Source organism: Schistocerca gregaria, chromosome 8, assembly GCF_023897955.1.
Source record: "Schistocerca gregaria isolate iqSchGreg1 chromosome 8, iqSchGreg1.2, whole genome shotgun sequence".
In the NCBI taxonomy this organism is placed as follows: Eukaryota; Metazoa; Arthropoda; class Insecta; order Orthoptera; family Acrididae; genus Schistocerca; species Schistocerca gregaria.
In genome coordinates, this window is record NC_064927.1 from 350413561 (window position 1) to 350431473 (window position 17913).

Here is a 17913-nt window from a genome sequence, read left to right on the forward strand (position 1 = left end):
ACTGCAATGTATTAATCATATAGATCTACAATCATGAACAATACAATGGACTGCTCGGTGATTTGTGCCCCATTCTTGAAGAATCGTTTCAAATTTTGTCGATATCACGTCACCTATATGATGCTCAATCATAGATTCATACTTCAAATTATAGACATCCTGTGAAGTTCCTTTGAAATACCATGATAAATCAAACTAAGTAATGAATTTCCAGAACATAGAACAGACCATATATCAGTTGTGAAAGATATTTTTTCAAACTCTTCAAGTAGATTTTTTATTTTTTTGCCAGTTTATTGTACAATTTTGCACAAATATGAAGTAAAAATTAAGATATTTGAACCTTACTTTGAAAGAGCAACATTTATTAGTCTGCAAAAACCCGTTAATAATCGAACTGTATTATTAGCACTGATTAAATTATCACAAAAATATTAACTAACCTTTTCTTTTTTTGCCTGCACAGAAAGTTTCATCTAACTTCTCAAACTCTGCAATTTTCACGACATATAATGATTTAAGAAGAGCCTTCAATGCAGGGTCATGCATCCTTGCAAGCTGTTGTGGCCGAGCGGTTCTAGGCGCTTCAGTCCGGAACCGCGCGACTGCTACAGTCGCCAGTTCGAAGTCCAGTGTGAAGTCCTTAGGTTAGTTAGGTTTAAGTAGTTCTAAGTTCTAGGGGACTGATGACCACAGCCGTTAAGTCTCATAGTGCTCAGAGCCATTTGAACCCATTGCCATTTGCATCCTTTTGCAAATATACATTTCCACAGATTTTGCATTTGGCACTCAAATCATTAATCTCAACGAAATAGTTCCAAACAAGACTTGTTTTTGGTATTATTACTGCACTGTTAACTAACGTTACACCACAAAACAGTTGACTAAAAAACAATGTACAAAATAGGAATAATATACATCAACACAAAGTAGACTGACAAGCAAGAAAACGCTATACTCTCGCAACGATGGGCAGAGATCACTATGTAATAATTCAATAAAAGCAACGATCGCTATGGGCATGTGTCAGCTTGCTACATGTCCACCTCCCCCCCACCCCCCCAGCGAATTCCCATCTGTGCAGCAGCAGAAGCATTGAGCCAATAAGAGCTTGCATCGGCAATCTCACAACTTGGGATATTCCGATAAACTTCCGCTACAAAAATGCGGAATTGGATGTGGTAGTGGATGTGAAAAAACGTGCAAAGCTTCCACAGTTGCAGAAGTGGATGCATAGGTATGTCGCATCACTAGTATGCTTGCGGCAAGTCTAAGGTGGAGAAGACGTGCTTGCTGTAGATATTGAACCTTACCTGAAGTATGCATTATGTAGATCTGGATATTGATCAGAGATTGTCATGTCTTTGAGCTGTCAGTAGTCAGTCCACGGACACCATTCATTGGTCTTTTTGGAAACATTGTGTAGTGTTGATGTCCAGCTGCTGCTTGATGGTCGACATGCGTGAAAGAGAATTCTTGTTTGGTTACTTTCAGCTTCTCTGGTATCAAACGGTCCAGTCGAGCATGGATTGTCAGTCCTGGTGTCATTAGGGTATAATGTACTGCTAAATGGCATAGTGATGATTGTGTAGGTAGTTGCCTTGTTATCTCTAGGAACTGCTTAAGAAGTTCTGCATAAAGTGAGTTACTTGTGATCATCTGAACAGTGTTATTCTCCAGACAACTTACATGTCTCTGACTGGCTATATTGGTGGCGGTATTGAGGAGACGAGAATGATGGAAGTCAGCTGCAAGTCTCACATTTGCTATGATGGACTGCTATTCAAACTTTTGGTGTAGACCTAGGTCCACTGAGAGTGTCATGTGACCACATGCCTGTATCATACATCCATTGGCGGCAAAGAGGTAACAGTCATAATTACTACAGCAAGGCAGATGAAAGGATGGGTATACAGACATGTCCACACCAGTATTTACAAAGAAATGAAGCCTTTTATAAAGGTCAGCTACTGTTCAGAAAGACATTCGCTGTCATTATTGACTTCTTCCTACACTTCCCGTTTCACATGGAGGACAAGACTTCTAACTCGAGACCTAAACCACCTGTGGTACCAGCAAATTTCCGTGAAGGCAGCTATCTGCATTTACTCGGTAAGTGATGTGGTGAGGTTGACGACTGGGATGTCGTGTTTGTAGGGCACCAATCCACATAATAAGCTCCGCGATCTAAGCCTCTATTAACGAATAAACAGAATCTGATTGTGAGCCAACTGTTGCTACTGCAGGAGACGAGTACATATGTGCTATGCAGTTTGTGCTAATGTGTCTAGGTGTGTGGGTATACTGTGGGAATTTTCTGTGCATCTGTGCACGTGACAAGATGTTTCTCAGGATGTCCTCGATAACGGTATTTCTTGATAATTTTCACATCCAGTGGAGCAAGCCCGTGGCAATGCGGTCTCCCAACTCCTTTGTTCACAGCAACTTTTCAAGACACTTCGCCTCAGATTGCATCAGGTGAGTGATGAGGGCATTGTTAAGAGCTGTGTGTCATTATTGGCGGTAAGCTCAAAATATCTTTGGTCTCAGTAGCCATAACTTTGTTTAGTGGGCGACAATGTAGCTGTACTTTGTTCCATTAGCCATGGTTTAACTGTGATGTGGTTAATTAAAGTATTTGAGGGCTCATCGACAGATGGTATTGGGTCCAAAAATGCCGCCACTCAACATGCAGACAGCGTGCGGTGCGGCTTGCGTGGTAGACTGGTGCTTGATGTTCCAAACGAATTGATGATGTAGTATGCGGACGGCTAGCGGTGCGATTAGTTTGCACTTTATGTTCGGAAAGGAACAGTATGGATATCACATCAGTTGATGTAGGTTGTCGCCTGGGATTACGTCAATTGGCGCTTGAGGTCATGTTGTGCCCACCAAAAATGTTTCAGTTCAGGATAAATTAATTTTATTGGAACGTATAGCCCTTTCAGACCCCCACCCAAACGTGAAATGAAAATTTTAAAATAAATGCATTTTTGTAACTAAAAAATATTGAATCGTGGGCCAATTGCTTAGAAAATTTTATTTTTTAATTTTGATACAAATTTTGAACCCACACGATTGTGTGGGTCGGGATCATCTTACATATTCATGTCATTTCTTGCAGTGATATTCACGAAAGCAATTACTGTCTTTTGACAAACACAAATAAGTATTACACTTTAGACATCTTGTTCTCGTCCTCTTCTTGCAATTTTTTTGCCTGCAGCAACGAGATGAAGGCAAATCATTAACAGTTGGCCAGTGATGATATCCATCTAGCCGCTTCTCATCACATGGTGTGTTTTCTGGTTTGTACATTTTATTTGGTGGCTCTTCATCGGATTCACTTTCATGTTCGTGTCCTGAAGAAGAAGAAATTAGCGCTTCCCCAATCAGTCGTCGGAATCCAAGAAGATCTAAAGTGTTTTTCTTTTGTACTGTGTTTGTCTTTTGTACTTTAGTGGCTTCGCATTCAACTTTGTATTGTTACCAGAAATTGACGCAAGTCAAATCAAGTAAATGAATCAAAACTTTTAAAGTCCGCTTTTTTGTCTTCAAGAAAGTCCTGTAGGTCTCCATCATTTGATCACAGAGGTCCACTCCTCCCATACACAGGTTTTACTTCACTACGACTGCAGGACATGGCACTAAGATGTACTTCTTTTCTGGTTTACTCCATCTCTCAACATTGCTTACAGGTTCACATCCTGTAAAAGTAGAGGCAAGGGTCACAGATTTTGAATCTTTCCACTGGAAGGTGACTATTTTATCATCATCCCTGTAGAATTCTTCCATATCTCCTCTCTTCAGTCTCGTTGCTTCTGTCAGGTGAACTGGTTTCACTCTGTTTTTCATTACGGTTCCTGTTCCTTCCAGCCATAGGTCAAGTAACTGTTGCAATAATGGCAAAGCTGTAAAATATATCTGTCAAAATATAGTCCTGCACATTAAGGTAATGTTTGAGCAAGGCGAAGTATTACAGATGGCCCAAAACCAAGGCCAACATCTGGCAGAGGAGTTGATTTACCTTGGTAAAATTCAAAATCAAGTACTAAACCTTTCGTTGTTGCCAAAACAAAGTTTTTAATTCCCAAAGGGCGCGGTTTGTTTGGAGCATACTGAGAGAATGTGCAGCGTCCAGTAAATGGTACCATTTGCTCATCAATGGAATAATCATTTCCAGAGGGGCGTGGAATCTCAAAGAAGCACTGCGTACAACATTAATTGCAGGTTGTACTTTCCACAATCTATTAGTTTCTGATTCACGTGGAATCTTGTTAGTGTCCACAACATGCAGCTGTTCTGAGAGTGAAAAAGTTGTCTCTAGGCATACAATCTGCAATAGTTGGCATACGCAATGACTTGTGTCAGTACATATGTGTATGAGGATATCTAATGCATCCCATTAGTAAATGCATGCCATACAGCTTTTTTATCTCTTGAGGATTTGTATGAAGCGACTTCCCTTTCTTCGAAAAGTAGTAACTGTTAGTGCAGTCAGATGCTAACTGAATAAAATCTTCTGGGTAGTACTCGCTAAAATAGCTCATTGGAGTTTTAATTTCCTGTCCTACCTCACTTTCTAAGCGCGGAAAAATTTTGGAGGTGAATGGTCTTTTTCTCCAAGTGGACAAACGACGATGTGTTTCCACTGTTTTTTTAGAATTCTTTCTACCACGTTGACTGGGAAAATTGTCCTGAACCCCTGGAGCAACTGGTATTATTGTTGCAGAAGCATTGTTACAATTTTCCTCCTCGTCAGAAGATTCAGAGCTTTCTCCAAGTCTAGGTTTGATTGTTGGAAGAGTCCAAGTTGTATCTAACAATTCGACATCACTACAGAAGACTTCCACTTCAGAATCATCTAATATGGCTAGAATTTCCTCGCCAGTAAGCCCTGAAACGAAACAAACAAACTTATTGTGCAAAAAATGCATAAATACAATAGTAAAATGACATATCTATACTCCTGGAAATTGATGTAAGAACACCGTGAATTCATTGTCCCAGGAAGGGGAAACTTTATTGACACATTCCTGGGGTCAGATACATCACATGATCACACTGACAGAACCACAGGCACATAGACACAAGCAACAGAGCATGCACAATGTCGGCACTAGTACAGTGTATATCCACCTTTCGTAGCAATGCAGGCTGCTATTCTCCCATACAGACGATCGTAGAGATGCTGGATGTAGTCCTGTGGAACGGCTTGCCATGCCATTTCCACCTGGCGCCTCAGTTGGACCAGCGTTCGTGCTGGACGTGCAGACTGCGTGAGACGACGCTTCATCCAGTCCCAAACATGCTCAATGGGGGACAGATCCGGAGATCTTGCTGGCCAGGGTAGTTGACTTACACCTTCTAGAGCACTTTGGGTGGCACGGGATACATGCGGACGTGCATTGTCCTGTTGGAACAGCAAGTTCCCTTGCCGGTCTAGGAATGGTAGAACGATGGGTTCGATGACGGTTTGGATGTACCGTGCACTATTCAGTGTCCCCTCGACGATCACCAGAGGTGTACGGCCAGTGTAGGAGATCGCTCCCCACACCATGATGCCGGGTGTTGGCCCTGTGTGCCTCGGTCGTATGCAATCCTGATTGTGGCGCTCACCTGCACGGCGCCAAACACGCATACAACCATCATTGGCACCAAGGCAGAAGCGACTCTCATCGCTGAAGACGACACATCTCCATTCGTCCCTCCATTCACGCCTGTCGCGACACCACTGGAGGCGGGCTGCACGATGTTGGGGCGTGAGCGGAAGACGGCCTAACGGTGTGCGGGACCGTAACCCAGCTTCATGGAGACGGTTGCGAATGGTCCTCGCCGATACCCCAGGAGCAACAGTGTCCCTAATTTGCTGTGAAGTGACGATGCGGTCCCATACGGCACTGCGTAGGATCCTACGGTCTTGGCATGCATCCGTACGTCGCTGCGGTGCAGTCCCAGGTCGACGGGCACGTGCACCTTCCGCCGACCACTGGCGACAACATCGATGTACTGTGGAGACCTCACGCCCTACGTGTTGAGCAATTCGGCGGTACGTCCACCCGGCCTCCCGCATGCCCACTATACGCCCTCGCTCAAAGTCCGTCAATTCCACATACGGTTCACGTCCACGCTGTCGCGGCATGCTACCAGTGTTAAAGACTGCGATGGAGCTCCGTATGCCATGGCAAACTGGCTGACACTGACGACGGCGGTGCATAAATGCTGCGCAGCTAGCGCCATTCGACGGCCAACACCGCGGTTCTGGTGTGTCCGCTGTGCCGGGCGTGTGATCATTGCTTGTACAGCCCTCTCGCAGTGTCCGGAGCAAGTATGATGGGTCTGACACACCGGTGTCAATGTGTTCTTTTTTCCATTTCCAGGAGTGTATTCTGTAATCTGTTACGAATCGTAACCACAAACACTGACCGAAAACGACCATATGTCGGTAAAATAGTCCCAACAAGCACAATTGTGCGTGTCGATGTTACAGTCATTGTAGCTATGAAAGTATTCAAATAATTGTGGTGGATATATTTTTATTTACTTATGTACACCTTTCGGAATCTTAAACACATTTTTCCAAATGTCGAAACGCAATAAATAAAGCACAAGAAACATTTACCTCGACAGACGTGCTTCCGACCCGCCATCTTGAAAATCGCCAAAGATTAAGATACAATATCTCGCATCTGTAACGAAATGCCGATATAAATCGAGTTGTATACGAAACAGCGATTGCTGCACACTCGTGTCACTTGGGACTCAACTGCATAATGCTGTAACACAAATAAACCACACTCACACAATTGTGCGTGTAGGATCTGAAAGGGTTACTGCATACATGTGAATACACTACTGTCCGACAATCCAGTAACAATAAAATCAATGACAATATAATCACCAAAAGGCAAAGAATAAATAATTTTTAGCAACATAACTGCTATGTGTAAATACTTTACATCTTGTGCAGTCATACACATCGATGAATAACCAATACACTCCTTTGCGCATATCATATTTCAGATTCACTTTTCCAAGTAGTCCTTTATCACAAAATAATTTTAATAGCCCCATGCAAGGGTAGTCATTGCATGTATCATTTAAGGGTGGTAAATGGAGAATTTGATATGATAATGTTTAGTATATTAATTTGGAAATATTCTATTAGTTGGCGAATTACACAGAAGTTTGGAAAAAAACTTCCACTTCGTAAAATAACATCATATATCAGCAATGACTAGTATGAGAGCTATGAAATGTGTATCAGTTTCACCAAATTATCACAAAACATTGAAAAATGTTTAATGTTTCGTTCCTGAACATATTCTTGCAAGGTAGATATAAATGCTTCACAAGTTTCCATTAAATTATATTAATGATGTTTGATGATATTGTAGAACTGAATGCTATTTTGTCAAAAACTGTCATATTGAGACTGTGGGCGTGTATAAAATAGAGGTCGATACTTTTAAAGAAGAAGTCAGCAGCCAGCCACTATTGATAATGTTGTACCTACATCTGCATCTACATCGAGATGGCTACTCGGAAATCACTCTTAAATGTCTGGTAGAGAGTTCATCAAACCACTTTTACAATAAATCACTATGATTCCACTGTCTAACAGGCTGCAGAAAAAACAAACACCTACATCTTTCCTTGAGAGCTCTGATTTCCCTTATTTTACTATGATGATCGTTTCTCCCTTTGTAGGTCTATGTCAATAAAATATTTTCGCATTCACAGGAGAAAGTTGGCAATTGAAGTTTTGCGAGAAGATCTTGCCAGAACCAGAAACGTCTGCGTTTTAATCATGTCCACCCCAAATCCTGTATCATGTGCATGTAAATCTTTGCCCAATTTCTCGATAATGGAAGACATGTTGCCCTTCTTTGAAACTTTTCGATGTACTCCTAAATCCACACGTTAAGGATCCTAAACCATGTGGCAGTACTCCAAAACAGGATGGACAACCATAGTGTAGGCAGTCTGTTTATTAGATCTGCTACATCTTCTAAGTGTTGTGTCAATAAATTGCAGTCTTTGGTTAGCGTTCCCCACAACATTTTCTATGTGTTCTTTCCAATTTAAGTTGTTTGAAATTGTAATTCCTAAGTATTTAGTTGAATTTGCAACTTTCACATTTGATGTATTTATCATGTAGCTGAAGTTTGACGGATTCCCTTTAGCACTCATGTGGATGACTTCATACTTTTCTTTATTTAGGTTCAGTTGCCAATTTTGTACATACAGATATGTCTTCTAAATAGTTTTGCAATTTGTTTTGATCTTCTGTTTAGTTTACTAGATGATAAGTGACAGCATCATCTGCAAATAACCTAAGATGGCTGCTCAGGTAGTCACCTAAATCATTAATATAGATAAGGAACAGTAGAGGGCCTAGAACACTACCTTGTCAAACGCCAGAAAACACTTGTGTTTTACTTGTTGGCTTTCTGTCAATTACTACAATCTGTGACCCCTCTGAAGGAAATAAAGACTCCAGTTGCATAACTGAGATGACATTCCATAAGCACGCAATTTGATTACAAGCCCCTTGTGAGGTACAGTGTCAAAAGATTTCTGGAAATCTAGATATATGGAATCAATCTGAAATTCCTTGTCGATAGCACTCAACATTTAAATTGAGTAAAGAGCTTTTTATTTACTTAAATAACGCCATAATTGTTTTTGAACAGATAGTTTCATCTTTGGGAAACTCACACTGGCTGTCATGACATGACACAGTGACATAAGAGTGCATTCACACTGCCCGTCACGTCAAGCCACTTCAAGTCAAGTGATTTCAACTGGCTTGAGTGTTTCTTCAAGGGATTAGAGGTCTTTGGGAGATAATTCTCAATTGTTTACACAATTGAAGTGCACATACGCATCACTGCGGCTAATATACGTGGATACCGTAGCCCACTCTTGTATGAAAATGACATTTATGAGACTCAAATTGTTTGCAGCTTGTTGGAATAACTTGTTTATTAGAGGAGGAAGACATAAATTTAGTTCCCAGCCCAGCACAAAGTTTTTGCAACAGTCATATTTCCCTCAGTACCCTCTCCTTAAAAATTTATAGGTTTTCATTATTTGGCCTCCAATAATCTGTGGATCTTATTTGTACTGGGGTTAGCTAATAAAACCACACAAATATTGACCAAAGATGCTTAAAAATTGTATCACAAACAATACAAAGAGAAATACTTACCAATAAATAACCGTGCTACAAACACTTATTCAAACAGGCAACTCTATTACATAAGATGATATGTACTTCACAAAAAAAATCCAGTTAGCAGTGTCAGAAGATTTTAGTCCATTTCTGTATCAAAAATTACAAGTGCCAGACGACATACAAATATGATTCTTCAGTTTCTTCCGACGCATTTGTTGACTGAATTGTTCACTGGTGTATTGCCGGTTCATAGTGACCAATAGGCACAATATTTCGGATATGAGACATGTCACCATCGTCAGGTGTGCTGACGAACTGAGCTCCTGAGGCAGTACAGCTGACTTATATACCCTCCTCCCATGAGCCATTCCTTCCACGAGCTGCTGCAGTGCGTCAGAGGTCGTGAAGACGCTGGCAGTGGTGAGTCACTAGAGCTTATTGATCAGAAATTTGAAGAGAAGACCACCGACCTTTCCAGGCATGTCCTGACCTCCATGTATTTTCTCTATAATGTAGAATATTATGATCAGACGGGAGGAGTCGCATTGGGCAGCCCATTCTAGCCTGTGCTCGCTAATTTGTATATGGATTACTTTGAGGAGGAAGACCTATTGTCATCCAAATCGAAATCCAAGTGTTTTCTCCATTATGATGACGACTCACTCGTCATCTGGTCCCATGAAAGGGATAAATTCCTTGACTTCCTTACGCATTTGAACTCCATACATCCCAACAGCTGATTCACTGTGTAGACCAAAGCAAAAGGAAGATTGCCATTCGTGGACGTCACGGATTAGAGACGAGCTGGTGGAACCCTGGGCCATCGTGTGTACCAGAGGAAACGCACACCGACCTGTAGTTGAACACAGGAAGGTTCCACAAGCCTTCACAGAGGAATGGGGTACTAAAAACTCCAGCACACAGGGCGCGACCATTTCAGATGCAGAGAGTCTGTCTCAGGAGTTGGATCACCTCAGAACAGTGTTCCCAAAAACTGGTACCCAGAATGGCAGATTAGCTGTGCCTTTCACCCCACCATGACAGTACCACCTGCGGAGTCGGAACGAGCCACAGAAAAAGGGGGTGCCCCTACCTTTATACTGTACACTGATGCACTGGAGGGGGAAAAAATGGACATATATTGAAGAAGCACCAAGTCTTTTGCCTGCCCAATAAAATACAAAGCATCAAAGATGATCTCAGTTTGTGGAGGGCAGCATATACCAGTTCATTTGCCAATGTGGAAAGACATATATTGGACAGACAGTGCACACTGTTGATGATGATTGCAGAGAACACCAGAGGCACAATCGACTAACTTATCCTAAAAAGTCAGTGACCACAGAGCACTGTTGGTCGAAGAATATTGTGATGCAGGGTGAATGTATCAGGATCTTGCCATGGATTTCCAAATACTGGAACAATGTTGTTATAGGGGGCGTACCGTAGAAATTCTTACCATGGATGATCTCATCAACAGAGACTGTGGCTGTAACCTTAGCAAGGCTTAGGAACCAGCACTGTGTTTAATGAAGAAGGCTCTCAGTAAACACAACGTTCTGGTGACCGGGGCGGACAGAGCACCTTTGCCAATGCTACCACAAACTCTGACGCTAATGTCCCCTAGGTGCTCTTGTGGAGGGAATGGCTTGCAGGGGAAAGGGATATAAGTTTGCCACACTCCCTCAGGAGTTTAGTTCGTCATCGCTTCTGACTGTTGCGACATGTCTTATGGCCGAAATATTGTGCCTATTGGACACTATGAATAGGCAGCACACTCAAGGACTGTTTAGTCAACATGCAAATAAATTCCACTTAATAATCAATCTGAGTGTAAGTGTTCTACCTTTTTACCTTCAAGTTCCAGCCAAATTGCAATCTGTTTTATTGTAAAATATTAAATACGAGTATGCATAAAATTCACTTTATAAATATAGTAGAGAGCTTGTAATTTAGAAGCGCTATTGAAAATCCATTTTTGGTGCATGGCAAATACAGCACAAATGAGAGAAATTTTAAGATGTTTAGTACTCAGACCTCATACTTTCTTTAATTCAATTTTTTCCCGTAGAGCTTCTCTCGTAACGGAGTCTGAGAGCCTCCTAAAGCTCATGTTGTACAGTTCAGATGGTTTTGTTGCTTTAATTTATCTTCGTCATTTATAAAAAAACTACAATATTTGACAAAAGAAATGTCGAAACGACACAATTTTTTCATATAAAAAACGACGAATAACAATGACTTACGACAACTGAAATCAAGAACGAAACCAAGTATGATGGATGAGAGCATTACAAGAGCTGTATAGCCGTGTAGTGTGTATCGGTAGGAAATACAGGCGTCATAAATTTGCTAGGGAGTCATGTAATAAACTACGGACGATGATGTCAGCCGTCAAAACTTTCTTGACAGTGGTATGCCGTGACATGACGTGACGGCCAGTATCGATGCCGCCACTTGAAATGCACTGCTTTATGTTTCGACGGAACGTGACGTGACAGCTAGTGTCAATTGGCCTCGTACGCCTGCTCACAAGATTCATGTCTGTTGAAATTTATATAAGTTTTGGCTCTTTATTCCCCTTTGTGGTGAAAGAGCCTTTGGATGGTGATACCCTATGGTAAAAGACGATGTTGAAAACGATCTATTTTAACGTAACTACCCTTCATAACGCTCGAACACAATGTAAACAAATATTTAGGACTGAATGGTTGTAGTAATATTTTACTTACATCGAAAATCGAGCTTAATTTTATTGTGGGGAATAAACAGCCAATTACTTATGTAAATTTTTGTGAACAGCTGTCTGGATATGAATATGCCGGTTCGAAACCAGTTACGGCGCTATTTACGTAAATAAATAGCTTTGTCAATAGTGGCTGGTTGCTGTCTTATTCTTTGAAAGACTCATCCTACATTACAGAACTTCCAAGATTCGAATGACCCGCGTTTCGCTAATCTCTCGTCGATAGCGCTTGCTCCCTCGTTTGAAGTTTATTTTCCTTATGTTATTACGTATCGATATTAATAATTGGTCGTACGAACCAGGCTGATCAGAAATGAAATCCTTTGGTATCGTAATTTTAATTTCGATTGTTAAAATTACAGGCTACAAATCGCCAATTTTCTAACCACTTTCTGCTATTCTCAAAGCAAGGAGATTACATCGCGCTGGTTAAAAATCTCTGACTACATTGGTTGCATTGGGGATTGCAGTATTTTGGACTTAAATCTGTAAAGATGGCTGCTAAAAGGGGAGGTTGGAGTATTAGTGAATCCGGTATTCTTCGGAAAAAAGAAGAAGATGAAGAACTTCTTGTGTTCGGATATTCGTGTAAATTGTTTCGTGATGATGAAAAGGCACTTTTTATTGATCAAGGGAAACATTTGATACCATGGATGGGAGACGAATCGCTGAAAATCGACAGGTAGGAACACTAATAAAATATTATAAATAGAACGGTTTCTGATAAGGAAATTATACACTTGTTTACTGGGCGTGTTTGTTACAGTTACCTTTGATATTAGTGTCATTAGTAAGAGGACTTAATGTTGTCTGCACAGTGAGTAGCTAGTCACCGATGTGTTTTATGCAGAAGAAACAAATTGAGTGAACGTTATCTCCTCCTTTTTGAATTCGATCCTGACTTTAACTTTTTATTGACTATCTGGGCAGGATAAATTTTGTTTTCGCTCCGCTCGATAATGGTAAACGTGAACAACAAATTTAGGGAAATGGTTGATAAATGTCAAGCATTTTTCATGTCATTCGAACTAGTTTCCCCGTTACGAGTACCCGATATCTTAATCAAGTGCAAAAGGTTGTTGTTATTTGTTTTCACGTGGTTTGAAACCTATTAATGATAGTGGTTACAAAAGAAATACGGGTTTTGTGGCGTGTGACGTCGTTACGGCACACTGTTATGAGTTGGTTGTGTTTGTAGATTTCGTCTTGTAGTGTTTGACGGTGCCCCCTGGTGGTGTGTATGTGCTTAGTGTAATGTGTTGTATTGGGTTTAGTTGAGCCTTGGTGTATCATGCGTGAAGTCGTTGGCGACAGTGTTTGGAAGTTTTTTTAAATGAGTTACAATTTTTTTTGCTTATGTGTTTGGTGTTATTTGTTTGTTATTGGCATGTTATTGTTTTGTTGTTTCTAATATGATAAAACTTTTAATATGAATATATATAATCTGTGTGTGTTGTGGGGGGGGGGGGGGGGGGCGCCGGGGTTGCTGATCTAGTTTGCAGTGCCGGAATTTGCTGGAAGTAAGTAATTGGACCCCCCCCCCCCCTCCACCCCCCCCCCCGGGGGGTTTGATGTTTTGCATATTTGTGGCGTATTGAATGTGTTTTGAATTATGTAGGTATGTTTGGTTTCTGGATTTTTGAGGTTGTGCCAGTGGTTTTGGTTTTAGTTTTCGTAGTTGTAGGTGTTTATTTTTAGATATCAGTTGTGGTTGACCTAGGCCTATATTGGTCACCAGAAATGATAGATTCCCATTTTTGTATTTGTAGGTTTCGGTGTTATGGTATCCTCATCTGTAGTTGACCTATATAGGCGAAGGGTAATGTCAGATTCCAATTTTCGTAGTTTTAGTTGTAGGTATTACTGTTTTGGTATTGTCACCTGTGGTTGACCTTTATAGGTCAAGGAAAGAGTTCTAGTCCTGCAGATTTTTTTTGGTTTAGTGGAATGTTGTAATTTTTTTTGTGATCGTGTTTTTAAGCTAGCTTGTCTTCACCCTAAAACCCCCAATTTCCCGCAGTTGTCCTCTTGTTTTGATTGTATTTTTGGATTGAGATGTTATTTATATGTATTGTCTTGATTGTTGCTTTGTGTATTTTTGGCGTGGAGTTTTTATTCAGGAATTAAACAAAAAAATTTGCTGTTGAGTTCATTAATTTCCTGTTCCGAGAATGCCTTTGTCAGAACATATTTTTGGCTATTTTACAGGTCCGTCTTGATCACACAAATTTTTTACATTTCACTATGACTGGTTTCAGCTACTGCCATCTTCAGATCATAAAGTATTCTGATGTAGTATCAACGTCAAACTAAACATTTAGGTACATAGTAAGTGCACTAAACATGTACATAGATGTTTAGTTTGACATTGATTCTACATCAGAATATTTTATGATCTGAAGATGGCACCAGCCGAAACCGGTCATAGTGAAATGTAAAAAAATTATATGATGAAGACAGACCTGTAAAATAAAGATCTAGAATTAGATATAGATTCTAGATAACAGAGTAGTAATCCCTCTGTCACTGTCTTCTCAAATGATGTGTAGCTTGGTTTATTTCCCCAGAATCCAGTCTTCTGGCATTCCAGAGAAGTAGACTGTGCATTCTTTCAGGGAGTAAAATTTTGTATGTAATGTTATTTTACATTCGACTGTTTGTAGGCTGCAATTTCTAGCTTTTAATTCTTCCTTCACATTGCTTGACATTTCCTTGTTTTTGTGATATGACATCATTTCATCACAGAGACCCATATCTTTGACTATGAATGAAGTACAATTTGTCATTTCGTCCTGGTGGTGTTTACTATATATGTCATTAAAAGCGATATAGGGCATACAGTAGACAGACTACCAAATGCTTAATTTTTGTTTTTAGTCAGTCAACTTATGTGCCAAAACAGTCATTATGTACAGGGGTGCTGTAACATGTTGCTTGATAGACTGTTTTGATGTTTTCATCAGTACAGTCACTCTCTAAAGTCAAAATAAATGACAGAAATTTCATAAGGCTGGCCATAAGTTGTTTCACAAGGGTAAAAGCTATGTACTGAACCCCCTTGCATTTTTAGTGATTTATCTACGATATATGAACATAATATACATTAGAATATTTGTTAGAGACATGTCCATTGTCTAATATGTGTTTCTGAATTTACCTTGTAGTTTTACTTTAAATGTGTTTCTGAATTTACCTTGTAGTTTTAGTTTTCATGGTGCAAAGTGCATTAAATGTGGTAAAGTAAGTTTAAATACAGCGTGAGGGTAAACATTAGGCTACGCTGCTGTTCAGTCTGTTGCTGCAGCCTTTATGTGGCATTCACATTCATTGGCTTTCCCAACTCGCAACCAAATTATTGCTTTTCGGCGTAACATAGACCTCTTGTTATGCTACAGATCTATCATCATGACAAAAATTCAGGAGGACCTAATATCACAAACTAGCCAAAAGCTGCTGCAAGTAACTGTAACTTCAGTAAACAAAAATTTCATTGTGAACATATATTACAGTTGATGTCAGAATGAAAGGAAACTTCTGTGAGAAGCATCAAATAGCTCCCAAGTGTCTTATAAAAATTAATGTAATGCGTCTACAGGTTGTGGGTGATAGCCCAAAAATTCCTGAAATTTATATGAATTATTGCCAAGCGATCATCTCCCTAATTTAAAATTTCTAGTTACCTAAGTTACACTTGTTTGATATATAGACAGCACATTCACGGTCGGTGCCGATTTGTTTCATTGTTCACAAGCTCAGTTTTTGTGATTCCACCAGAGACTAAAATGAAAGTTGTTTGTTGTGTATGGAGGATTTAATGGACACTGTAGTTACATACTACAAATTTTTTGAGTTCTAAAGATTCAATCTTAAGGCCCTTTTCTCTACTTAGCCTACACATTACTTTAACTGCTCATGCCATTGTTTACATGGAATCAGGTGTTCTTAGAGATTGTCTAGTTTCCATTGCAGTGTGTGTAGTGCGAGTTACATACAATATTAATTTCAGTAAGTAAAGTAGGTATTACAGCAATGTCAGTCATATTAAAATATATTCTTATTGCATAATGTTCCTGCCAAATGGAAGTAATGATACGCAAATGGAAAGACATAGCAGCATTATCCGAATAATCTGGGGAATGACAAAATGATAATCCAAACATAAACCCTTTACAAAGTTATACAGGTATAGTTATTCCCTATTTTTTACATGGCTAAAATCATCTCCATGATACTCATCAACAATAATATTCACAAAGGAGCCAAATAACAAACCAGTGTGATTGTGCATCTGCTATCATTAACTTCAGTTAACCTACTTAGCTGGAAAGAAATCGATGTTATCCACCAAACATGACCCATAAAGCAAAAAGTCCAAGAACTAATTTTAATGTACTTACTTCTCAAAACATGCATTCACGCAAAAAATCGGAAAAACAGGAAACCATAGTTCACCACCCAGTAAACAAACTAAAAAAAAAAAAAAAATGCAACCAAATAGAAATAAAGCATGTGCTACTCCTAATCTCTCCCCCCCCTCCAAAAAAAGTAACACCCTCTACCTTATCTCCCCCCCCCCCCCTGCTCCCTAAAAAAACAAACTATACCCTCCTACTACCCACCAAACACACTAAAATCAAGTTACAACCATTCCTGTTCAAATAAACAGAAAATAGATGGAACAAAAATACTAAAAAACATGAAACTTCCTGCTTTGTGTCTGTCTTCCATCCCTCCTAACCCCCATCCCCACTCCCAACAGAAAAACGAAGAAACTACACTACCACATCATATCCAAATCCCAAACTAAAACAGCAAACCAACACCAGCTACTCCCCTCCCCCCCCCCCCCCCCTTCCCCTTTTCCAATTCAACAACCAAAGTTTGGACTGAAAGTTTTTCTATGCGAGTGTTAGAAAACATCAAAACACACAATATTTATTAGGCAAACTCTTCTACCAACAGTACTCAACTAAGTGAGCATACAAGGATCTCCAAATGGATATGATACCCAATGTTCCTAATACAATAGTAGAAGTGCATGTCCCAGTCTCTTACCTTCTGAATTGTAGTCTATGATTTACAGTTAATTGATTATATTGTCTTTTCTCCAAATCACTATGTGAAGCAAAATAATCTGGAATGTTAGTGAACCACTCCTGAATGAACTCATTAGTTAGATCTAACCCAGCAAATACACTCTTCATACTTTCCCCAGTTACCCTGAAAACAGCCTCAGAACTCCCACCTCCTGAAACAATAATTCACAGCACTTAGGTACCCACAAATTTCTTGCCCTACCCATACTTATTTCACAAATGCTCACTCTTTTACTTACACAGCCAGCCCTCTATACTTGATAAATACTGAAAACACCTTGCGACAAGCTAAAACCAATTAGTAACTGAACATTCACCGACACTGGTCTCATGGCCACAAAACCACACAAGTGAGCGATAGCAACAGTACTGCATCAGGTAAATGGTATTGCATTTGCCAGTCCAGATATGTCAAACGTGTGTCCACATCGGACAGACCACCACAGGAAATGATCCTGATAGCATCAAGTAAAATCAACGTTTGTCTGAGGAGCATACGGGCAGTTGTTGAAGATTAATGACTATAGAATGATACAAGATCTCTTATGTAAAATTTTCATCTGGTGGGATGAATGACAGCTGAACCGAAATGTAGAAATTTGTAAGTTAATGGGGGTGAGTACAGAAAACAAACCCATGAAGTTCAGATATGGCATTAAGTGTCTGCTTGACACAGTCACGTTGTTTAAATATCTGGGCATAACATAGCAGAGTGAAAAGAAATTGAACAAGCATGTGAGGATTGCAGTAGGGAAGGCGAATGGTCAAATTTGGTTTATTGGACGAATTTTAGGAATGTATGTTTCATCTGTAAAGAAGGCTACATATAGGACACTAGTGCGAGCTGTTCTTGAGTACTGCTAGATTGTTTCGGATCTGCACCAGGTTGG

The 17913-nt window shown here is 40.0% G+C and overlaps 2 protein-coding genes across 4 annotated transcripts in view; one reads left to right on the forward strand and one right to left on the reverse strand.

Moving 5' to 3' along the window:
- Positions 1-3618: 3618 nt before the first annotated feature.
- Positions 3619-4154, reverse strand: LOC126285183 (uncharacterized). Its single transcript, XM_049984490.1, has 2 exons — positions 4028-4154; positions 3619-3911 (listed from the first exon to the last, which is right to left on the reverse strand). The coding sequence occupies exons 1-2, from the start codon at positions 4152-4154 to the stop codon at positions 3619-3621; spliced, it is 420 nt and encodes a 139-aa protein (XP_049840447.1).
- An 8100-nt stretch (positions 4155-12254) lies between these two features.
- LOC126284710 (splicing factor, suppressor of white-apricot homolog) overlaps positions 12255-17913 on the forward strand; it is a 151936-nt gene continuing 146277 nt past the window's right edge. For 2 of the 3 annotated variants that reach the window (XM_049983840.1, XM_049983842.1), the window contains exon 1: positions 12255-12609. In XM_049983840.1, coding sequence (XP_049839797.1) covers positions 12422-12609 — 188 coding nt within the window. In that variant the 5' untranslated portion in view covers positions 12255-12421. The remainder of the gene's footprint in view (positions 12610-17913) is intronic. The other variant, XM_049983841.1, reaches the window with a different exon arrangement.

Bases quoted from the DNA above. Each gene is read 5' to 3' on its own strand.
- LOC126285183 (XM_049984490.1), bottom strand. From the start codon at position 4,154: ATGGTACCATTTACTGGACGCTGCACATTCTCTCAGTATGCTCCAAAC. The intron at 3,912-4,027 runs GTAAATCAACTC...TATATTTTACAG, and splicing joins TGATTTTGAATTTTACCAAG to CTTTGCCATTATTGCAACAG.